Source organism: Brassica rapa, chromosome A03 (assembly GCF_000309985.2).
Source record: "Brassica rapa cultivar Chiifu-401-42 chromosome A03, CAAS_Brap_v3.01, whole genome shotgun sequence".
Lineage (NCBI taxonomy): Eukaryota > Viridiplantae > Streptophyta > Magnoliopsida > Brassicales > Brassicaceae > Brassica > Brassica rapa.
Genome location: NC_024797.2, coordinates 12,047,155 through 12,070,871, shown reverse-complemented (window position 1 = coordinate 12,070,871; position 23,717 = coordinate 12,047,155). Strand labels below are relative to the sequence as shown.

Below are 23,717 nucleotides of genomic sequence, written 5' to 3'. Positions count from 1 at the left end.
GAAACCAGATCTGATGGAGAAGAAGCACAGGGAACCGCCATCCCTTATGAGCCCTCTGCCGTCTCCCGAAACTAGTAAGAACAGCCACATAAGATTTCGAGCAGTGTTGAAATGGTAGTAGCAGTAAGGGAAGTATGTTCCATAGATTCCGACATATCTTCTTCTCTAACTTCTTAACTTCAGATTCTCATCACTGCACCACGCTTGACGTCACACCACCATTTCTCTTTCCCGTTTCATCATTATTTTCTCAGATCTATAAATAAAACAAAAAAATCAATTACAAATATCATAACAAGAGGAAGAGAAAGAGAGTCTGTAATAAGAGGAAGGGAGACGAGATATTGACCATAAACAAACAAAGGTTTGAGCATTGAAACTGATGTTGAACCAGATCAGATATTAACCCTAGAAAAAAAAATTAAAACAGAGGGAGGGGGAGGAGAGAGAAAAACCAGATTTGCTTAGCTCTGATACCACCGTCGCCTCAGAGACACGTTGCCTCCTCCTCTGCCATCTCCAGCTCTGGTTAGCCATGGAATTCAAATTTATTTAGATCTGAGTTTTTTCTTAAATAAACAGAGAACAAGAAGAGATGAAACACCAAGATAAAATATATAAGATTCGAAAAACAAGAAGAGGAAATCATGTAAAATCTGAGATTGAAAACTAATTGAGAAAATGTTAGGAAGATTAAAGAACGAGTGATAGAAAGATAAACATTAAACAGATGAAAACTCTTGTTTGCTGCAAAACGTCTTTTCAAAATTAATGCACAAACGTGTTTGTGTTAGACTATTCTCTTTCTAATATATGTGACCGGCTACATAGGGACAACGTCGCCATTATGAAAAATTGAACAGTACAATATCCAGCTGCCTAATTAAATAAGTTTTCATAGTTATCTACTGCAATTTCCCTATCATTTATTTTGGTCTGCGAATCTTAACTGTGGTATTAAATAACACGAAAAGAAAAAGGACTGTCGACAAGTCCAGCCTTTTTTGCTAATTTTTTACACTGCTTGTTGACATAAAATAAACTCACATGTCATGTGGTCATTGCTGACGTCCAGATTCTATCTGGAATTCTCACATCTTAAAACGCTTCTAATAACAAAAGCATCTCCATCCCCTTATTAACTTGTATGAATTCCAACCAAAGTATATGATAATTTAGTTATTGATTAACTATAGAAGAATTTATTTTTGAACCACTCTCATAGAGATTCTTATGAGCTTTTCTTTTTTTAAAAGAACTCTTTCTTAATTCTCCCTTTTTAATTATGAGATGCTCATGTTAGAGACGTCCAATAAAAATGATAATATAATAGTATTATTACAGATTGGATCGAATTGTTCATTTAGTTAGTCATGTTGGAACTTTAGCTCGAAATGTAGTTGGACAGCATTTATTTCATATGATGATATGCATAACATTTTTATATACATACTTACTTTTCATAAGCTGCAGATCAATGTTTCCAAATTATCATCATCCTCCATAGAACTTAATTCGGGCCTCCAGCCCGCCAAAATGCATTGGAAACCCATTCATCGGCCATATAAATTTGAAAGCGACCCATGTTAGTAACAAGAAGTAACGAGGACCGTCCACGTCATCAAGGTATCACATTCCTCTCTGTTTCGTACGTACACACACTCTCTTTCTTTGTATAGATACACTATACTATCTACGAGTAAAAGGCTTTTGTTTCTGTGCGTACATTTGTAGGATCTTCTAGTCGCGAGGGCGTTATCTTCAAGAAACAGATCAGCGCAGGAGAATAGTTGATGGCTACCGGAGAGGAGAAGCCAGTGATGGTAGTGGGTGTGGACGAAAGTGAGCAGAGCACCTACGCACTGGAGTGGACTCTCGATCGTTTCTTCGCTCCCTACGCTCCCAATTTCCCTTTCAAGCTCATCATCGTCCACGCCAAACCTAACGCCGTCTCCGCCGTTGGTCTCGCTGGCCCCGGTAAGCTCTTTGATTTCATTCACACTTCTTCTTGGGTTCTGTTTTTATGGAGATGAATTGTCGGTTCAGGAACTGCGGAGGTTGTGCCTTATGTTGATGCTGATTTGAAGCATACCGCTGTTAAGGTTATCGAGAAAGCCAAAGCACTCTGTCTGAGCAAGTCGGTATGGATATATATTGACTACCTTGTTCCCTTATTCTGCTTTGTTATATTAGATCAAAGCTTGAATAGAACAAGATTTGGACTTTTATGTGTATTCAGTGCTCATGTATTAGATTAGATGAGCTTTAGGTCGTTATTATCATTCAAAAGCTTCAACCTTTGAGACAATCCACAAGTTTTCTTCTTCTTCTTTTTCTTAACAATTTTATCTTCTTCTTTTTTTGTTAGATACCACAATAATGCTTGGTTTGTTGTCTAGGTTCATGGCGCAATGATAGAAGTTTTTGAAGGCGATGCAAGGAACATCCTGTGCGAGGTTGTTGATAAACACCATGCTTCTCTTCTCGTTGTTGGAAGCCATGGTTATGGAGCTATCAAGAGGTCAACCTTTTCTTTCTTTCTTTCTTTCTTTTTCAAAATCCTTTGTATATTCCCCATCTTTCAAATACATAGCATCCTGACAATCATCACTTTTCTGTTTTGGGCAGGGCGGTTCTCGGGAGCGTGAGTGATTACTGTGCTCATCACGCTCATTGCTCGGTGATGATCGTGAAGAAGCCTAAGATCAAGGTCTGAATCAATCATCTCAGTAGTCAATGTGGGTGAGAAGTGAAATAATGTGTTAGCTTCCATGCGTGAAACGATCCAAGACAATCCATTTGTCTGTGTAATTGTGTTATTACATGTGCTCTTGCTTTAGTATACCTCCTAAACAATAACTTCCCGTTTAATAATATTCTGGGTTATCTTTCTCTTTTACCCCAGAGAAGAAAATTAAAAGAGACCGAATCACAAAATAGCTGAAAAAGGAAAAAAAATCACAAAAATGGTGAGAAATATGAAGCTAATGAATTTAAAATAATAGTGATGTATTCATTTATAAAAAAAAAAATCTCTTGATCATCTGTTAATCTCGTAAAATACTAGAGTTTCTCTTAAATCTATGCATCTGTACTGATAATTTCTAATAGAATATACATGTGAAATTCTTCCCAAGATAGGAATGTAATAGTTGCATGCGTTTGTATAAGATGTTTTCAATTTGAAATATATAACATTCATTATAGATAATAGAGGATCTTTAATTGTTTGTAAGTTGTTAGTTTCTCATATTAAACCAATCAAAATGATATGTTATATAACATATTCGTTAATTAATAATTTTAACTACATTAACCATTTTTGAAGTATTTTTATTTTTAAATTAAAACATCGATTTGTATGTTTATGCATATTAATAAATCTATCTTTTCAAAATAAATATTTTATGTCAAATAAAATGTACTTATGGTTTAATAAAATAGATAGATTTGTCTTTAAGTTTTTTTTTTAATATGCCAAATAAATTTGACTTCTTATTTATTTTTGAGGAATATATTAAACTGAATTATAATATGTTGTAAATGATATGTTGTATTTTTATAATTCAAATATATATGTGTGAATAATATTAATCATCAAATTTTAAGATATATTTGAGAAAAGTTATATGTTTTTAAAAAACATTTATAGTTTGTGTGTTACATTTTAAATAAAAAAATTAATTTTATTATAAATTTGGTTAGAGAATAATGGTTAGTTTGGTAAGAGAATAATCTAACAAAATAAATTATTTGCATAATTAATATTTATTAATTTTGTATCAGTGTCATAAGTTGTAATTATTATGATGAATGAAATGGTTATTTTTAAAAGGTATTTTAGTTTTAATAGAATAGATAAATCTTGGATTTGTTAATAACAATGAATATCAAAGTCAGTAGTATAATTTATGCCTAAATATCATTAGTTATTTAATTTTTTTATAAATCGGAAATGGGGAAAAGGCGACTAATAAGTAATAAATACATGAACTGTAAATTCATTAAATAATTCCAAACCAATTACTTATAATTTTATAAAGACAAATTAAAGAAACTGTAATTGGTATATTAATGAATAGATGCCAAAAAAAAAAACGCCAAACTGAGAAAAAGATGTAAAACTAATTGCAGGGGGTAATATTGTAATAAAAGTGAAGAAGGAGGCTTAAACTGTAACGCGTCTTCTACTTCAAAAAGAAAAAAAAGGAAAGAGAAAAGTCAATTCGCATTTCACTCCCGTCCTAAAGGTCGACTCGGGATTCAAACACACTCCGATTAATTCTCTCCTTAATTATTTCGATCCAGATTTCAATTAAACAAGAAGAAGAAGAAGATGGCGTCGGAGCTGACGTACCGGCGACACGAGATGGAGGTGGAGCAACCAGAAGCGCAAGCTCTCAATCGGAAGCCGATCAAGCCGTGGTTCGTATCGATTCGTCCTGTCATCAGTTACATGCTACGGGAACAGAGACTCCTCTTCGTTCTCGTCGGCATCGCGATCGCCACATTAGCCTTCACGATTCTCTCTCCGTCCTCCAACCAACCGATCCCCAACTACTCGGATCCGATTTCCGGATCCTCGTTGTCGGTTCAGAGGAAATCCAGCATCGAGTACATAACCGGCGGTGGGATGGGATCGGTGGGGGGAAAGATCCCTCTGGGTCTGAAACGCAAAGGTCTTCGGGTGGTGGTGACCGGTGGGGCCGGTTTCGTGGGGTCACACCTGGTGGACAGACTGATGGCGAGAGGAGACAATGTGATCGTCGTCGATAACTTCTTCACGGGGAGTAAAGAGAACGTGATGCACCATTTCGGGAACCCTAACTTCGAGCTCATCAGGCACGACGTCGTCGAGCCGATTCTTCTTGAGGTTGACCAGATCTACCATCTCGCTTGCCCTGCTTCTCCCGTGCACTACAAGTTCAACCCCGTGAAGACGATCAAGACGAATGTGGTGGGGACGTTGAACATGTTGGGGCTGGCGAAGAGGGTGGGAGCGAGGTTCCTGCTGACGAGTACGAGTGAGGTGTACGGAGATCCTCTGCAGCACCCTCAGGTTGAGACTTACTGGGGCAACGTTAATCCCATCGGTAAAATTACTTTCCTTCCCTTCTTTCTACTTCGTATTGATGATTCATGCGGAGTTAGTGTAGTTGAGGTTTGTGAATGGCACAGGTGTTCGGAGTTGTTACGACGAAGGGAAGCGTACGGCGGAGACGTTGGCCATGGACTACCACAGAGGAGCTAATGTTGAGGTCTGTGTGTTTTTGATTCATTAATTATTTAGGAGATACAGAAAAATTGACTGAAGAGGAGGAACACAGGTTAGGATAGCTCGGATCTTCAATACTTATGGGCCAAGGATGTGTATTGATGACGGTCGTGTTGTTAGCAACTTCGTTGCCCAGGTAACAGGCTTTCTTTTTTAGGATTAATGAATATGGGATGATTTAAGTAATGGAATGGTTATAATATGATTGGTGGCAGGCATTAAGAAAAGAGCCATTGACTGTTTATGGCGATGGCAAGCAGACTAGGAGTTTCCAGTTTGTCTCTGATCTGGTAATCCCCCTCTTTTTCCTCCTAAACTATTATTACTCCATTCAGTGTGGCCCTACTGCTTCTAATTACCAAGACTATCATTCTTTTTATAAATCTATTGTAACTTTCATGGAGTTTTATTACTGTATTCGAATTTTGGCCTGGTAATACAATTGTTACATATTCAAAGGATATGATATGATGGTCTCACTAGCGTACAATAGGTGGTTGAGAATTGTTAGTTGAGGTTTCAACAGTAAGTTTGATGCGGAATCTCTATTTTATAGCGCAAAACAACTCTCTAGGATCAGATCTGTGTACCATGTCCTTGTTTTCTTGAGTTGAAAAAATACATTTATCTTCCTCTTTTTTTTGTTGTTGTCTCTCCATTACGTTGGATTGTTGTTTATGAGTGTTGATAAAATTGAATGTGATAAAGGTGGAGGGTCTGATGAGGTTGATGGAAGGAGAACACGTTGGGCCATTTAACCTTGGTAACCCTGGTGAATTCACCATGCTCGAGCTCGCTAAGGTCTCTCCCTCTCTCTCTAGTCTACTTTGGTCTCCTCCTGTTACGATTTTTCTCTCAAAACGTACGTTTTTGAATCTGACCCTAACATGAGTGAATGGCAGGTGGTGCAAGAGACGATAGACCCGAACGCAAAGATAGAGTTTAGACCAAACACAGAGGACGACCCACACAAGAGGAAACCAGACATAACAAAGGCCAAAGAGCTTCTAGGTTGGGAACCAAAGGTGGCTCTCCGCCAAGGACTCCCACTTATGGTCAAAGATTTCCGTCAGCGTGTCTTTGGCGACCAGAAGCAGGAGGAGACCACTTCTTCTTCGTCAACAGAATAAAATCTATGTCTCCGCTGTAAGCTCATATATAAACAACCCATAACTCCATGACCATCGCAGCAGCAGCAGGAATCATAGGGACGGAACATCCTTGTTTCTTTTCATTTTTTTCACATTCCTTTTTGTTATTTTTCTCCTTGTCTGTCAATGTAGTTGGTGATGGGACCTCACACCGATTTTGAAATCTTTTTTTTACCGTAGTTTGGTGTTTGGTGCTTTCTTTGGACATGCGCATGCCCGTTAACTGAACCCGCAAATGAGTTGCTGATTTTTGTCAACTTAAGTCAAATATTAACGAAAGTGACACCTAAATGTCAAAACTCAGAAGATACCTACGAGTATTTTTATCATTTTCAGAACTAACTAGCCTCCTAAGTCTCAAAAAGAGTAAGGGGAAGGTGTTGATCTGTCCACATCTGTTAGATTGTTTTTTTTTTATTATATATTTAAGTTTATTAAGAGTTCTTGTATAGAAGAACAAACAAAAAGCTGAGCTACAATAACATCTCAATCACACTTAGCTTAAAAGAGAATATAGATCATACGTCCCTTGGCCATATTTAGATTTTTCTAACCATAAATGAGACCAACCTTTAATAATCCACATACGAAACAATCATAGAGTAACTCACACTTTTCCAGGTAATTTCACTGAGAAACAATGTTTGAGAAAAAAAAACTATTACGTTTTACATAGCAGATCGAGGCACCAAACGGCCACCGTTCAAACCACAAAGGAGACTGAAGTAGGCGCGTCTAGGTCTCCTTTGACCGCTACTAACGCCGTCAACAAAAACCCTCTCGACACTAGCAGTGGTATTAGCTCGTATAGGAGTGACAGTTAGAGAGGCTGGGTCAGCTGTTCGATGGTCAAGCCAACTGATGATGTCAGCAAAAACAAGATCCACGTTATAGTCAGGCTCACCAGACGTCAGAGCGTGCCACATCCCAGGATACAACTTGAGAGTCTTGTCCCTTGAGCTAGCTTTCTCGTACAAAGCTTTGCTTATCTCTGGATCCGTCACTATGTCTGCTTCTCCGTGTAATACAAAGAAGGGCATTGTTATCTGCCAAAAAAAAAAAAAAAAATCAGGTGATCAAAGACTCTGCATTGACGTGTCTTCTTGGTCAAGTAATTTTTGTTAGGGGTGAAAGGAATCAAAAGTAAATCAACCTCGTGGAGACTGTCTTCGAGGTTCATGCTTGTCCTAAGCATTTCAAGTGCGGTCTTGAGTCTAGGCTTGTCTTGATAAATCAGCTTGTTGTTCCTCACCTGCATTTACCACCAAAACCACATCTGTCTATAGACAATTTTTACATGTTGAGAGATTTTCTATATTCCATGGGACTACAAATATATTGAGATACCTCTTCTCGCTTGGCAAGGTCCTTGAAAGCAGCGTTAATGACGTCTTTTGTTGGAACTATTTTCCATTTAGGTATCATCTCTTCGACTCTAGTTAACAGATTGATCACCACCGGATGTGGCTTCACCTTCTCAGATATCTTACACATTGGAGCAACAAGAATGGCACCATTCCAAAAGGAAGGATCTTTCTTGTGAAGCAATAAAGTGACTGCACCTCCCATGGATTCTCCATACAAGAATCTGCCCTTCTCCATGTACTCCTCTTGCGCTGGAAAAAATTAAGAAACATGGGTTTAGGGATGAGACAAAATCCAAAGAAGAAGTGATGAACAAAGGTGTTGTATTGTAAATGTCATACCACAAATAGAGGTGTAATAGTTGTAGCAATCATTTACAATGTTACTAAACTTCTTGATATAGCAACGAGATCCCATGGACCGACCATGACCTTCATAGTCCATTCCAAAAACCGCGTATCCGGCTGAAGCCAGTCTGATTCCGCATTCTAAAACCGAACACAATGTTGTTGTGTCAAATCAATATCAGGTTTAGTTTCAAACACCTACCTAATAGAATCAATTTTCTCAACCACCAAGCCATAGAAACACCTACTACCTAATAGCGAAGATGTTTACAGTTAATGTAACATATACAAATATGTCGAAGACTTGAAAATAAAATGCGATTATTGAGAATGGTAATTCATTAATTTATTAATTAGAAGATCGGTTGCTCTCTGTCAGAGGTAAGGTAACAAAATTAAATGCAATTAAATAACATGCATGGTCTAGCGGTCGTTCGCCAACTAAAACCAAACCACACAAGACTTGTTGACCCACCGTTCCTAAATCCTAACAATGTCCATAACTTTACTTATCATTTAAGAAATAACATTTATCACACCATCATATCCTTTCAATGGTTCTATGGGACCACACAGAAGATAAAAACTAAAATGTCATAGCATGATAAGCTTAGATTAGCTAAATATCTCAAAATCTTACTATGATTAAAATGCTCATCCCCCTTGTTTTCTTCAAATATATTTTAAAAATGCATAACTCAACACGTAGCACACAAAATAGAGTGCCATGCATGGATGGAAAAACTAAGTAATTAAATGTCCAAACCCACCACCAAGTTAAGTCAGTGCTCTGTAGCAATATTTGTTAACGGGAAAAAAAAAGAAATGAATATTTTGTTCGAGAGAATGTAATCTAATAATGCATGGATGAAGAAGATTAAGATTGAACACCTCTCATGGAGTCGCTACACTCCATTCCGTAACCTGCAAATGAATTTTTATTGGTTAATTAAACTCTTGAATAACTCGCCAGAAAAAAAGAGAGAGTTATAAATAAATTTACCATGGCAGAGGAAAACAAGAGCTTTGGGAGAAGATGATGGAATCCATCTACAAATAAACAACTCAACACCTCTCGAGTTTCTTATGTAATCCTGTTTCAAGAAACATGATTGGAAACTCTTTATCACACTCATTTTCAAATACTTGCTTGGATCTCAAGCATGAAGAAAAATGAGAGAACCTCGTGGTATTGGTATTCAGACTTCATGTGTTATAACCGGAGGTGATGAATGTCTTTCCGCTTGATGATAACCTTAGCGCAGTGAGATCTCTCTCGAGTTTCTTTTTTGTTTCTCTCTCTCTCTCTCTCTCTCACACAGACAACAAGGCAGCTGATGAATAAAGTTTTAGAGGAGGACGTTGTAACCAACTTACAGACTTAATTTATAGAAAACAATTGGAACACAGAAAATGATTTTTCTAAAAAAGACATATGGACGTCACAATGTGCGTATGAATTTAGAAGAGACTCATCCATCCATTCATTGGTCAGACCATTCTACAAAAGATGTATGTAAATGCAACAACCTACCTCATAAAGTCAAATAAACCCTCCTTGCTTCTACATTTAATAATAACAAGAGAAACCCATCCAAAGGACAAAAGTCTTACAAAAACACATCCATTTCTAATCCCAAACATCATCCTCCTACGGACCAACAAAGGATCACCTATTTCACGTACGTATGATCCCAGCGTTTTGTTATACCGCTACCAAACGCGAATTGCAAAACGCTAATCCTCTCTTGGAGAATTGTTTCCTTTACGCCCTCCATCACTTGTTCTTCCGCATCCATTATCAATTCCAAGTGGTCCAGAAACTTCAACTTGCTCTTCATCTTCTTCAGCTGGATTTAAATGAATACAACGACGGGTCAAGACTTAAAACAACAAACATAGAGAGTGGAAGGAGACCCCAAATGTTCCCATCTTATTAATATTCGAACCAACCAACCAACCTGTTGGTCTATTATAATCGCAGCTAACTGTTCCATCTCTCTTTCTTCTTGATCAGCCAGTATTTTTGCGTGAGCCGCCGCAGCTCCAAGAGCTGTTGCCACTGACGCTCTCATCCTTAAAGCTACAGGTAGATCCTGAGGTCCCTCTGCATAGTTAAATCAGAAATATAAATCTAAAAAGTCTTGAGCATTTCATTCTGAACCAAGGAATACTAATTGGATCATTATAAAAGAGTTACCTTTGTCTTCTTGCTGTTCCTCCATATCTGATGTACCTTTGTCTCCATCAGCTCTGAGAATTGTTTTTAGATTAGAGACTTGAAAACGACATGAGAAGCGAATTCAAGAGCAAATTGAAGGGGTTGGAGAATCGAACCTGTCAACTGCAAAATCTGTGAAATCACAAGTTGTTTCGAAAGTATCTTTAGGACAAGAGGCTTCATCACAAAGAGCAGCGATTGCAGCTTTTGCAGCAGCGGTTGCCACAGATGGACCAACTTTGCATGCCATTGCTGCGACCTGTTGCACAATATGCTACAGTTGAGTAATCTATGTATTACACGCATATTATTAGGGAAAGATAAATGATGAAACACAAAGGACAGTGTTTATTAACCTGTTTCATAAGTGAACTATCACCACCATCTGATAGCATTGCAACACGTTTCCTTTTCGCTGGAGGTTCATCTTCATCGACGACATGATCTTCTTCCTTTTCTTCCCTCGTCTCTGTTTCCTTTTGTTCTTGACCGTCAGCTTTCATCTGGTCTACAAGATTGGATGGAGACGAAAGGTTTTCATCCTCGGAAGTGGGGATAGAGGATCTAAGTCTTCCAGAGGAAGATCCCATCAGAAACTCTCCGAAAGGGAGCTCAATGAGCTTGGAAATGCAATCAAGTCTAGTCTTAGTAGAAACACTTTGTGCAATGAGATCCCAATCGTCTCCATGTTTGAGTACAGACTCTAGCAAGAGGAGGGTCTCTTCCTCGGTCCAGGAAGCTGCAGCAATCAGCTTGAAATCATCTGGGGAATTGTTCTCCCCGTAGTCTCCATTCTTGAAACACTTGTCGCATAAAGAGACAATACTCTGCCACAACATCGTATGTTAATAAAACAGACAAGAATAACAACATGGTAACCATAAACAGACAAAAAGGTCTACCTTGGTATGTTGATAGAAAGCAGAATCACAGCTACTTTCTCCTCCACAATGCCCACAGACCAACGGCTTCTTCAAGTCAGTGAACACATCTGAATAAGAGGTGAGTGGGGAGAACTTGAAGGCAGGCTCAGCTCTCTCCTCAACAAGGGGAGGTACGGTGAGAGGCCTCATAGAAACCGGAGTAGCAGTAACACGAATCCCAGCGGGAGTCCCTTGTTCGATCTTAACTTCACTCTCCTCCATGGAACCATCATCACTTCTCTTGAGGTAATTGATCAAACCCCAGTTCTCGAGAAAGAGAAACACTTTCCGGAGCAGATTGACATCGCCGACGAGATACTTGCGGATGCTGGTGAAGGTGAGCCTCTTAGAAGAGTCGTCTTCCCTGTACTTGTTGATGATGAAATCTCTGTACTCCTTGTAGACCTTGGGGGTTCGAGTGATTGAGCTCTCACTGAAGAACTCGGCAAACTCGCGTCGTTCGATTTCGTGAATATCCTCCCATACGAACCAACCTATCACAAACCCCCAAAATCAATTTGGAACAAACCCTAGAAGAATGTGATTCGTATTACAAGGAGGCATTGAGAGAGATAAGAGGAAGGAGACGTACTCGAATGAGCAGGGATAGTGAAGAGCTCAAGCTCTGCGTCTTTGGTACTCACTTCCATCTCTCCTCCTTACTTACAAAGTTACAGATTCCCTCCAAATCTAGTCAGTCTCCTTGAATCTATCTATCAATCGCAATGTCCAACGCCAGTTTCTGATGAAATTAAAATCAAAAGAATCAATTTCCGAAATACTTCAGACCTTGGGGATTCTCGGTAAATTTTTACAAAGATTGAAAATTACAAAGCCAGGCCCAAACTGTTTACCTCTTTCTCAAAGCCCAGGAGTCCAATACCATTTACCTTTCAATTCAGCTTATGTCCCTCTTGTAATGTGTTAATTAACTTACTACCCAAATGTTATGGGATATTCATTAGCTTCGATCATTCTTTCATAGTAAACCTTCAAAACGAAACTTTTTTTAAATCTTCAAGCATTTATGTATTCTATTTTACACCAATCTATTTTTTTGTGTTAATTATCTCTGATGCTAATTTTGCTTTCACACAAGTTGAAGTGTCCGACACCAAAATGATGATAAAACTTGAAAAGTGTCTGAACAGGGGTGCAAAACATATCCATAACGAACGATAGTTCCAACTAAAAAGAAAAGAGAGACAATCTAAACACTCAAAAAAGATAGATTCCTTAATTAGTTATTCCTCTGGGCAGCCTCCTTTGCAAGAACTCTTTCCTTGGCCTTTGTCTTGGCCTGTGATTTGGATCCCATTATCCCTCCTCCCCACTTCTTCCTGTACTCTTCGTACTTGTCGTTGAAGTTTGCCTACACACCAACATAACAACCAAGTTTCAACATCATAATATTCTTTTGGATTCTGCAACTGTTTTGTCTAAATAAGCTTTTTTTACCTTGATGGCTTCAAGGACTTTGCTAAACTCAAGCTTGTCCTCGTTCTTGACAGTAGTCAAACACAGGCAAGCAGCAGTCTTTTGGTGAACAACCTGAAAGTAAAGAGACAGCAGAGATCAGCTTAGCCAAGACGCGAATGAAACGTAGAGCCTAGGAGGGAGATAACACGTACAGCTCCAAGACGAGATTTGCCTTTGACAATGCAGTAAGGGACTTCCATCTTCCTGCAGAGAGCAGGCAACCAAACGACCAACTCGATGGGGTCGACATCATGAGCAATGACAACAAGCTGTGCCTTGTTCTGCTCGATGAGGTAGGTGACATGGTTAAGGCCGTATTTGACAACAATAGGCTTCTTGGATTCAGAAGGCTTTCCCTCAGCTTCAGCTTGAGCCTTCTTGACAAGTCGCTCTTTCTTGGCGGCTTTGTCCTCTGGCCTGTACTTGAGAAGGATCTTGAACAGGCTGGTTGCAAGATTCTTGTCGAGGGTCTTGGTGAACTGGTTAAGGGCAGGTGGGACCTTCAACCTCTGCTTAAGGATCCTCTTCTGCCTTTGAAGACGGATAGACTTGGGCCATTTGATGTAGCGAGTAAGATCCTTCTTGGGAGGAAGAGCTCCACCTATACCAAACTGCTTAGGCCTTCTCTCAAACAGAGGGTTTGTTACTTTATCCGTCTTCTTCTTGGCAGCAACCTTGACTCCTTTCTTCGGGGCCTAACAAGAAAATGAAGTTCAAGTAACACGAGAGACATATTGGTAAATTCATTCATTAGCTTAGCTCTCTTTATACCAAAGCTAACAATCCTCAAAACCTAATAAGAAATGCAACAGACATATGTGAAACACTCGCTAGCTCATGCCAGATGAATACAACTCTAGTTCGTTGATCCTACCAAGGAGATACACAAACTAAAAGGAAAAGAGTGAAGAGAGAGTTCTACCATCGTCGTCCAAATGGGTGGTTTCTGCAAACGGACGGCGCTCAAGTCGAAAAATGAGTGTTTCTAGGGTTTTGCTTTATATACAGTACAATCGATAGGGCTTCTTTATTTTTCCGTTATATAATTTTATTTTAATAAGATCAAAAAAAAAATTTGGACAAAAAAGATCAAAATTTATGAAAGAAAGTTACGGGGCTAAAAAAAAAAGTTACGGGGAATGTTGTACTCCATATTTGCTATTACAGAAAGATTGAACACTGTATCATTGGGCATTAATATGAAGAATATCGAACGCAGCACTATGACGTACACGGTGGGCGTTCGGATCGAGTATTTCGGACATTCGGGTGTTTCGGTATAGAGGTATAAAATTCGTTCGGATATTTATACTTCGGATTGGATATTTTTAGTTTAGATTCAGTTATTTCGGGTCAATTTCGATATTTAGATTTTGAAAGAAAAAATCAAATTATTCATTGCTCAAATTTTTTGTATTTAAAAATATATCTTAAACTTAATAGTTTTTTTTAATTTTTAACAAATTAAATGATTAATATATTTGGAAATAAAATTTAAAAATAAAAGGACAATAATTTGGTTATTATTTTAAGTTTTTGATATAATTTTTTGTTAATGCACAAAATAAAAAGTTTAAGATGTTTTTCAAGTGAGTAGTAGCAATCCATAATGATATGTATATTATATTAAACTCCATGAACATGATTGACCATACAAATGACACCCTTCATACTAGGCGATCCCAAAGACTACGCTGCAACGTCTCCACACTATCACCATGTCCAACATTGCATGTGCCACTGCCTGTGACTTATCACCCAGTCGCTATTCATTATTCCCCTTCTAGAATCTCTTATCCTCAAGCAATCTAGAACCTTTATTTACAAAGCATCGCCTCTTTATTGAGCCCCTGATGTAACCAAGCAGGCCTTCAAATTGCAGCAGCCTTTTTACGTATCAAATCACTCTTTGATTACTTAAAGCTCTAAGGACTGTATTCTTGCCCATTATGTCCAATGCCTACAGACTTTCTCAATCAAGAGGAATCCACTGAGCAACGCAGGTTCTCTGATATTTATCTATAGTTGAGATATTCTTATTTCTTTCTTTGGTAGCTCAAACAGAATCCATACAAAACTAAATCCATAATGTATAGAACTAAAACAGAAATAACAACAGACATAGAAAAGTCTCCAAAACACAGACTCTACAAATTGTATCAGTTTATATAGAGTCTATCGACTCCTCTACTCTCTCAGGGCTTTGGCTTCTAAGAAGAAGCAACGAACGTGCTCAGTATATTTTTCTTGAGAGTTAACTCATCAGCTTTCACCGGGCTTATCGACTGCACCCAAGTAAACCAGACAAAATGTCAATACAAAAAAAAACTAGTTTTTATTATTTCCGGATTGAAAAGCAATAAGCTAATGTTATATACAGAGAGAAAAGAAGAAATGATTTTAGACCTTGCCAAGGACGCGTCCAAGCCGCTCCACTTCTTTTGTAGCATAGGCTGAACCTTTTTCTATGTAGCTCTTTGCCAGTTTCGAGTAAAGCTTCCCGTATCTATTTATAGAGCGACATTCATCATGAAAGCTCAAAGGAACTCTTGTTCGATGCAATGATAAAACGCTAATACTAGTACATACCTTGTTGTGGAGCCCTTAAGGTTACTAGCTTCCTCTTCGATGCGAGACAAGATTGTTTTCTTCTCATCTTCACTGGCCGCAACTAGCTCCTTTACCAACGCATCTAAGCTTTCAACTATACCAGCCTATAAAAAAACAGAGATAAATCATCAAAAGGTATCAAACTTTAGATATAAAATTGCAATACAATGAGACATGTTTTATTTTTGGGTTAACCTTTGAAGTAAGCTGCCCTTGACTGTCTCTGCTGGTCCCAACTTTCTCATTAATGAAGCCTACAAAGTCATCTAAGTCTCTTCCACCCTCATAATCTTGACCAGCTTTGTTGTCTTTTGGAAAGAACTTTAGTGTTGGGAATCCACTTACTCCATACCTAGTTAATGAACCAAAAAAAGGTACTTGTTTTCAACCTTCTATTGAAATATATATGACTTTTATACAGTACTATCGATAACTCAAACTTACTTCTCGCCAAGGCTTTTGTGTGCATCAGCATCCAAGTTGGCGATTACAACACCTTCTTCCTGCTTAAACACCGTGGCTACCTTTTCATATACCTGACGAATTAAAATAAAGAAATCACAACATTAATAACAAAGTGAAAGTGAACTATTGTTGTTTCAAAAGTAGACACATAGTTCAAAAGAGCTTACAGGAGCGAGGGACTTGCAGTGGCCGCACCTGGAAAATTTAAAAATCAGAATTAGAAAACAAAAACCAAGGGCAGTGAAGAAAGAGATAGTGTAGTACCATGGGGCATAAAACTCGACGAGGACATCTTTGTTCTGATCCAGTACAATCTCATCGAAATTATCAGGTGTTAACACAACAACGTTTTGTGGAGCTGCAGCTAACTTAACGTTGGTACCTGAAAGCATATTTGTTCAACAATAGGTAAGTACACAACAACAAAAATTTAATTGAAGAATTTTAAAGACAAGAATTTGACAACAGACTGAATATAAAAAATGTAGGGAGAAGTGGTGCCAATCAATGAATTTCCGGCAATATCACACTTGCATACATAATAAAATTCACCAGGAACAAAAGATTGAACATTTCACCAACTTAGTCTAACTCATAAACCATGCCTAAACAAATTTTCTCAGAAAACAAAAGTAAGTTTGGGCTAGCTTAGTTAAGCTATCACCAAGGAGAGTACCTCCTTCCTTGTTGACGTATTCAGCCAATGCTTCAGCATTGCGTGCACCTTCATACCTGTTATATAAGAAAACAATCATTCACCATCTTTTACTAAATCCAATAATAGATTAGCTTGGGAGAGAAAAAATAAGAGAGCATACTTTTGGGGTTCAAGAGAGCCTTTAGGAAACCACTGAATGGTGGGATAACCACTAACACCATACTTAGTGCAGACGCTCTTATGCTCATCACAATCGACCTGCAACACAACACACAAGTTTTAAGTCAAGAATCCACCCTCTGTATCTTTCTTTAACATACGAAAAGAAAAAAAAAAGGAACGAGACAAGTGACGAACCTTTGCAATCAAAATTGACTTAGCTTTCTTGAAGCTTGCACCAAGCTTTTCATACTCTGGGGCAAGTTTCTTGCAGTGCCCACACCTGTAATGTAATCACACACACCATTTTAGAATAAAACAGATCCAAAAGCTTATATCATAAAAAGATGAGAAATTCACATCAGTAACTCTACTTGCTCACTAAAACCATATTCTTCGTCATCGATTTAAAAGTCCACATACTCATCCAGATTCATCAATCAAAATATATATAGAAAGGATAGGTCCATGACCATACCAGGGGGCGTAAAACTCGACAAGAGCTCCTCTATCTTTACCAACCTCCTTCTCGAAGCTATCATCCGTCAAAACAACCACATCGTCTGCTACGGCTGACACCACAAGCAACGCCACTAAGGAGGCTAAACCAAACCAGATCTGAGATTTCGCCATTCTTCTTTCTGCTTTGGAGTTAGCTTTGATCTCTCTCTCACTGTTACTAAAATAATTAGAGAAGAAGGAAGATACAGAAAATAGTGACATGGCATGATGTGGATCGTTGATTTAATCACCAACGGTGATCGGGAATTCGTACTGCGTGGCTGGGTTACTTGTCAGATTATCAATGGTCCACGTCTTTCTCGGACAAGACAAGCGAACAAGTCTTTCATACAAACTGATTTGTTTGGGCCTCGATGGGCTTTCTGTCGAAAATGTTTATTTGTCCGTGGTTTTGTAAAGAGAAGTTATAAGAACAACATTATTGGTGTACTTTATGTCGAGGTTCTTAAACGTAGAATCCAACTTTTAACTAAAAATGTTAAGGAATTTCTCTCAAGTCCTTTATTAAAAAGCCGTTTTTTAACTTTTTAAGTTAAAAGCTAAAGGACCTAAGGATCCAACTTAAGGGACACCAATAATGATTCATTATGTTCTAACACCCCAAACCTTTTCTCAAAAAGACAAAAAAAAAAAGGTTAGAACGCCACCTTTATTCAGATGCGATCTCGTCACTTGCCCGTTGCCAGTAATCACTTGAATGGCACGTGATGATTCGCAGATGTAATGCAGCTTTATGCCTCAAAATATTATTGGTTTTGTCTTCTTCTTTTTTGGTGCGTAATTATTTGGCCGCCAAGATGTGATGTAACTTACACCAAAAAAAAAAGATGTGATGTAACTAATATGTTTGAAAAATGCTTTCCGATAGTTTAAAGTTATTTGATATTGTATGATTTCGACACAAGCTTTATAAAGTTTCCTTTCTGAATTTCCCGTATTTGGAGTAGGTTGTAATACATATGCCACATAAATGGATAGACCTACATTTTGTACCTCTTTATTAAATAACATGAAAAAGGCAAGACATAAACTTTCAAAACAAACCATACAAAGTATACCTTAATAAGTCGATGATAAGACATCACATACAATACGGTGCTCAAAAAAAAAGGACTACAAACTTAACAGATAAATAAATATATTCAAGAGAGAAGCCATGCGACCAACGCATTTTCCTCGTCATGATCCAGTGGTTCTCCAGAGTTCTCGCAATTACTTTTCCCGATCGTGGCCTCATCTTCACCGTCCAAAAGCCACGACACCATTGAATCAGAACCCTCTTTCTCATCGAAAATGTTATTGTCATCCCCTTGTTGCCAAACACAGTCCCAATCAATAAACTCATCCGTGAACGCATTATTGTTGACTTGATGCTCATAGTTGAGAAACGACTCCATCGACGGACAAGACTGAAGACAGTCGATACTCTCTTGGTTTAAAATCTCCGAAGACCTTTTGGCTTCTTCAGAGTCTCCTAGATGATTCAACTCTGCATTACCACCACACGATGTCAACACGTGGCTTGGAGCTGATTCGTCCAACAAAAGATCAATGATGTCTTCATCAAAGGATGAAACTCCTTTATCGCCATCAATGCTGTTATTATTATTATTATTGCGACAAGCTCCTCCTTCGTGACAGGTTACATAGTAGTTGCATGGTCCTAGCTCAGCCTCGGCTCCGTTTAACTCCATCATTAATGTTTCTTCTCCTGCTTTAACCGCTGCGCTGGCTTCTGGTTCCGGCGGTTCAGACGTTTTCTTCATCTTTCGAATATTTGCGTGGTGTGTTTTAGGTTTCATGGTGGATCTGCTGGTTCTCCCTGGTCTGCGTTTTGTAGGCGGACGCGGTGACCTTGGAGGAGCGTTTATGACTACATCAGGGACGTTGTGAGAGATGGATGGCTTCCTGATGATGAAGTTGTGGAGTTTACGGCGGAGATGAGAGTTCCAATAGTTTTTGATTTCGTTGTCTGTTCTCCCTGGTAGATGACTAGCAATTAGTGACCACCTACATTAATTAATATTCAATCAAAAACAACTAATTATTACTAACCCTTTATTAAAACAGCTTTGAACAGCCTTAAAAACTTAAAATCTAGTATCCGTGGAATAAGAGAACTTCGTGGCCGATTGGAAATCAATATAACAGTGTGGCCAGAACAGTTTCAAAATACAATTTTGCTACATCGATATGACTGCTGACCTAACCATGTTTCTAGAAATATAATTAATTATTGATTAATATAAGTCGTTTTAGAGAAACTTTTTTGTTCCAAATTATATGTCGTTTTCGGTTTTTTATGTAACATTTATTAGTAATTAATGTTGTCTGACCAATGATAATATATCTTCTATTTTTCTATTGGTTAAATTGTGGTTAGGTAAATAATTAATGATGTTTTTGTTTCGAAAATATAAGAAATTAATGATTTTCTTAATCTATGTGCATAGCTTCAAAACGACTTATAATAAAAAACGGAGGGAGTAATATACGAGAATATCACTCGAGCAATGTCAACAATAACGGTGACAGTGACTCAAGTTATTCAGATATTTTTTGAAGAAGTTTTTTTCCTGAACAACTAAATTTTTTTTTTTTTTGAAAAAGTTATTCACATATTTTAGGAGATTTTGAATATGCTAACTAGGGGGTTATACTTTCAAGATTCTAAAAATACATATATATATATATATATATGCATTTTTAGAACCTTGAGAGTAAAACCTTTTGTAATATTTAGAATATCACATGGATATGTATACGTTCCAGTTAGGGCGTATGTGATAAAGTGAAGTGTACATTTATTAGAGAGTACATGTTGTTTGCCTCAGCTAAAAGAGAATAGGAGTTCAGAAAATAGTCTGACAAGAAATCAACCAAGGGTTTATACAAGCTTCAAGAGGGAGACCCACAATGGACAATTAAAAAGATGGTTCAACAACATTGAATAGTTTATTTTATCACCCTAACTTTTATTATCTACTGTAAATTGTTCACATAAAGATCTTTAAACTAAGAGAGTTAGTTTAACACTAAGCCTTGCTTATTTGACCGATCGATTTCAATCATTATTAATCCAAAAGTAAATTGGAAATTTTTGGAAATAGCTAAATAAGAATTGTACCTGTTTCCCAATGTGGAATGCAATTTAACAACGAGTTCTTCTTCTTCTAGAGTTATGTTCCCGCGCTTGAGATCTGATCTAAGATAATTTATCCATCTCAATCTACAGCTTTTTCCACATCTTTTTAATCCTTTTTACAAAAATAAAAAAATCCATATAAATAACACAGTAATAATACAGGTCAGATTTATAAGTATAACTAAACTTCGAAAATATGTGTGTTATTTTTTTTATTAAACATTGATTGTTTCGTAATAATTATTACAAATGTATTTTTATGGGTTTGATATATGACTGCTCACGAGATTTTTAGAATTCTGATCACTGTATTCGCATTATCATATGCGTACACAACTACAAAATATCTCAACTACTGCATTGATTACTAGTCTTGTATTCAAAGCGGATCAGCTGGAAATCAAATAAAGTTAGTCATATCATTTTGATTTTATTCTTGAAATGAAATACAACGGACAAAATGTATAAATACTCATCCCTTTGTATTTCCTTATAAACACTAAAAAGTCCGTATAACTATAATATAATATATAACTATATGTCTATAAACCAATCTACGAAACATACACTTGGCAGCACTTTATATACGTACACTCACAACCCACCATGGTTGTGACATTGACAAATTATAAGCAAAAAAAAAACTGAAAAGAAATGAGACGATATCAGGCTTGAGATTAACTTCTAACCTTAGTAACTTTTCAATATATTTTTAGCAAAAAAAAAAGAAACTTTTCAATATATAATAAATCAAAACTAACTTTAAAATATACATTTCATGAAAATTACTGCAAGAGCCAGGATTACTTTACTTCTGGCTCTCACACAGTGTCATGGGTTGAAAGTTCATATTACATGGTATTGTTGTATTTGTAAGCTATCCTTTGAAAAGGGTGTAACTGTTACCGGCATTTTTGGGGAGAGATCTCCAAGAGCCTTCACCGTTGGACTGAATGTAGCTAGAGAGAATCTGGTCTTCCTCCGCCGTCCACCGCCCTCTCTTTATCCCGACCTTCTCGCAACACGGCGCTCTTCCCATTTTTCTCCGGCGGTTTTATGTATTTATGATTTTTCTCACTGACCACAAGACTCGAGCAATGGAGAAAGAGAGCGCTCAAGTGAGAGGACAAGAAAGTGAAGTTACTGAGTGACTAGACTACATGCATTAAGTAAAAGTGACTGCTTCAGTATTTATAGCAGAAGATGAAGACTTAATTAAAAAGATGATTAAAGAGCTCGCGCGTTCGAGTGGAAATGAGATGACACGTGTATGGTGCATATACGGCCACGTTGGTTTAGAAGGAGACTGAAGTCGTGGCGTATTTACCGTCAAGAGACTCGTGATCGGTCCGTGCAGGATCGTCGTGGTTCTAGATCTTAATATAGACGCTAATTTTAGGATCATTGACGTAACGTTTTCTTCTTCAAAATCTGATTAGTTTGTTAATCAAATGCTAAATGAAAAAAAAAATACTATTAGATGATGGTCCCATACTCCCATTTAACAAACAAAAGGAAGGTTATTAAATGGTCACGTGAATACGTAGATCACCATAGTTAGGGCTGGGCAAATAAACCGAACCCGATAACCCGAACCGAATCCGATCCGATAAAAATGAATCCGAACCGATCCGAACCCGACGTAAATACCGAATGGATCTTGTTTTGTGGTATTTCGGGTTATGGGTATTATCCGAACCGAACCCGAATCTAAATGGATATCCGATAGAACCCGAAACATTCTAAACCTCAAAAAGATCTTGTACCAAATATGATTTCAATTCCTAATATGTATCCAACATACACTAAGAAATATTGAACATCTAAAATACTTATCTATTACACGAAGGTTGGTGGTTCTATTACATAAATGTTGGTGGTTCTATTACATGAAGGTTGATGGTTGAAGATGGCTGTTGAATCTTGAAGTATTTAGATTTAGATTTTGTTTTCGTTAAACAATGTTTCTTATTTCATGAGAACTTGGTTTTCATTTTATGCTTTTATTTATTTGGTTTTCTTTTTATCAATAAATATTTTTACTTTTCGTTTGATTTTGAATGATCATGGTTGATGTTTCTTATTTTTGAATCGATTGTACTTAAGTTTTGGTTACAAAATAGGTACAAATCAGATATTTTAAAACTGAAGAACCGATTTTACTCATGTTTTGGTTATAAAATAGGTAAAAATCAGGTATTTTTAAACCGAAAAACCGATTGGGACCCGAACCCGAAAGTATATTGGGTTGTGCCGGTTCTTTGAAGATTTACTAACTCCGACCCGAACCCGATAGAATCCGAACCGGTCCCGAACCGAACTTTCATATAATCCGAATGTGGCTGATTTTGATAAACCCGAAAAACCAAAACCCGATTGAATAAAATCGAAACCCGATTGGGATCCCGAATGCCCAAGCCTAACCATAGTAATCGCGTATTTTGAATATTTAAATAAATATCCGGATCTTCGCCTGTTGACCTGATGGTCTTTGACTCTTTTCTTGAACTACAAAACACGTGTAACCTTACACTAGCAAAAATGTTTTTAGCTGATTGGTAAGATTTCAGAGTAAATAATAGTAAATTAGTAACTTAGTAAATAATAGTAACTGATATTTTCTCTTCGTTATTTACTCTAGAAGTGACATACAATTCACACCCCAAAATTAGGAGAACAAAGGATATGGCAATATATATATGCACTCAAAAAATTTCCTTACATCTGTTTTTCTTAGCACACATCAGAACTCTTAAGCAGTTAAGCTATTAAACTCCTCGATCACAAACAAACAAAACCTAAACCAAAACTTTTCCATTTTATTTATTCTTATAGATATTCTCACGTAGAACTATAAGTTAGCTTTGATCTATATTATACGTAAAGAAGAAGGTCACTAAAATCAGAACTTAAATTAAAACAAAGTTATAAAATGTAGTTGCTGTGCGCCTGTGTTTGGTCCTAATAAAGCTTGACGATCGAGTTAAATGGGTTAATATATACATGCAGACAGCCTAATGAAGCTGATGTAGCGTCGGCCATATACTTTGCCAGTACAATTATATATATATACTGAACTACCATTAATCTTTATGGGATCACTGGAGAAGAATTAAATTTGACGAGTTTCCGTATATATGACATAAATACGAAAACATGACGACAACCATCAACATATGTTTCCTATTTACTGCTCATCTAACTACATGTTCCCCACATGTCATTTGTTTTGCCGTTTTGTATTGTGTTGGCACTTCCGTTCGTAGTTATATAATTAGGACTAAATGAGAAAGACCACATACTACATAGTACTACATATCACTGGAGGACCCAATACCGTAAGGTCCGAACCCACACCATGCTAACTTATATAGAGAAGTCATCAAAACTAAGACTC

At 37.3% G+C, this 23,717-nt stretch overlaps 7 protein-coding genes across 10 annotated transcripts; 2 read left to right on the top strand and 5 right to left on the bottom strand.

Moving 5' to 3' along the window:
* The first annotated feature begins 1,633 nt into the window (after nt 1–1,633).
* Nucleotides 1,634–2,899, top strand: LOC103858253 (universal stress protein PHOS34). Its single transcript, XM_009135575.1, has 4 exons — nt 1,634–1,977; nt 2,047–2,141; nt 2,400–2,521; nt 2,629–2,899. The coding sequence occupies exons 1-4, from the start codon at nt 1,794–1,796 to the stop codon at nt 2,714–2,716; spliced, it is 489 nt and encodes a 162-aa protein (XP_009133823.1). The 5' UTR covers nt 1,634–1,793; the 3' UTR covers nt 2,717–2,899.
* A 1,179-nt stretch (nt 2,900–4,078) lies between these two features.
* LOC103858252 (UDP-glucuronic acid decarboxylase 4) lies at nt 4,079–6,625 on the top strand. Its single transcript, XM_009135574.2, has 6 exons — nt 4,079–5,093; nt 5,179–5,258; nt 5,328–5,411; nt 5,491–5,565; nt 5,984–6,076; nt 6,178–6,625. The coding sequence occupies exons 1-6, from the start codon at nt 4,337–4,339 to the stop codon at nt 6,403–6,405; spliced, it is 1,317 nt and encodes a 438-aa protein (XP_009133822.1). The 5' UTR covers nt 4,079–4,336; the 3' UTR covers nt 6,406–6,625.
* Nucleotides 6,626–6,897: 272 nt separating this feature from the next.
* On the bottom strand, nt 6,898–9,570 carry LOC103858251 (caffeoylshikimate esterase). 2 transcript variants are annotated; one of them, XM_009135573.3, is made up of 7 exons: nt 9,322–9,570; nt 9,142–9,232; nt 9,030–9,062; nt 8,133–8,279; nt 7,774–8,042; nt 7,580–7,678; nt 6,906–7,472 (listed from the first exon to the last, which is right to left on the bottom strand). In XM_009135573.3, the coding sequence occupies exons 1-7, from the start codon at nt 9,346–9,348 to the stop codon at nt 7,095–7,097; spliced, it is 1,044 nt and encodes a 347-aa protein (XP_009133821.1). In that variant the 5' UTR covers nt 9,349–9,570; the 3' UTR covers nt 6,906–7,094. The 2 variants fall into 2 exon arrangements, with proteins under 2 accessions (XP_033144454.1, XP_009133821.1); XM_033288563.1 differs by lacking the exons at nt 9,030–9,062; nt 9,142–9,232; nt 9,322–9,570 and adding an exon at nt 8,390–9,009 and having other exon boundaries at nt 6,898–7,472.
* A 6-nt stretch (nt 9,571–9,576) lies between these two features.
* Nucleotides 9,577–12,176, bottom strand: LOC103858250 (SWI/SNF complex subunit SWI3A). Its single transcript, XM_009135572.3, has 7 exons — nt 11,875–12,176; nt 11,262–11,776; nt 10,716–11,186; nt 10,476–10,618; nt 10,339–10,391; nt 10,100–10,245; nt 9,577–9,988 (listed from the first exon to the last, which is right to left on the bottom strand). The coding sequence occupies exons 1-7, from the start codon at nt 11,930–11,932 to the stop codon at nt 9,812–9,814; spliced, it is 1,563 nt and encodes a 520-aa protein (XP_009133820.1). The 5' UTR covers nt 11,933–12,176; the 3' UTR covers nt 9,577–9,811.
* A 209-nt stretch (nt 12,177–12,385) lies between these two features.
* On the bottom strand, nt 12,386–13,933 carry LOC103858249 (60S ribosomal protein L7a-1). The gene is made up of 4 exons (XM_009135570.3): nt 13,684–13,933; nt 12,914–13,456; nt 12,741–12,833; nt 12,386–12,654 (listed from the first exon to the last, which is right to left on the bottom strand). Exons 1-4 carry the CDS (start codon nt 13,684–13,686, stop codon nt 12,523–12,525), a joined length of 771 nt encoding a protein of 256 aa, XP_009133818.1. The 5' UTR covers nt 13,687–13,933; the 3' UTR covers nt 12,386–12,522.
* An 840-nt stretch (nt 13,934–14,773) lies between these two features.
* LOC103858248 (protein disulfide-isomerase like 2-1) lies at nt 14,774–17,381 on the bottom strand. Of its 3 annotated transcripts, none has more exons than XM_009135569.3 (11): nt 17,132–17,380; nt 16,852–16,936; nt 16,655–16,752; nt 16,513–16,568; nt 16,101–16,218; nt 16,004–16,031; nt 15,816–15,907; nt 15,567–15,723; nt 15,351–15,475; nt 15,168–15,267; nt 14,774–15,046 (listed from the first exon to the last, which is right to left on the bottom strand). In XM_009135569.3, exons 1-11 carry the CDS (start codon nt 17,374–17,376, stop codon nt 14,972–14,974), a joined length of 1,179 nt encoding a protein of 392 aa, XP_009133817.2. In that variant the 5' UTR covers nt 17,377–17,380; the 3' UTR covers nt 14,774–14,971. The 3 variants fall into 3 exon arrangements, with proteins under 3 accessions (XP_009133817.2, XP_033144452.1, XP_033144453.1); XM_033288562.1 differs by having other exon boundaries at nt 14,776–15,046; nt 15,347–15,475; nt 17,132–17,381; XM_033288561.1 differs by having other exon boundaries at nt 16,004–16,218; nt 17,132–17,381.
* Nucleotides 17,382–18,146: 765 nt separating this feature from the next.
* On the bottom strand, nt 18,147–21,894 carry LOC103858247 (transcription factor MYB12). Its single transcript, XM_009135568.3, has 3 exons — nt 21,227–21,894; nt 20,303–20,432; nt 18,147–19,185 (listed from the first exon to the last, which is right to left on the bottom strand). Exons 1-3 carry the CDS (start codon nt 21,357–21,359, stop codon nt 18,318–18,320), a joined length of 1,131 nt encoding a protein of 376 aa, XP_009133816.1. The 5' UTR covers nt 21,360–21,894; the 3' UTR covers nt 18,147–18,317.
* Nucleotides 21,895–23,717: the final 1,823 nt, after the last annotated feature.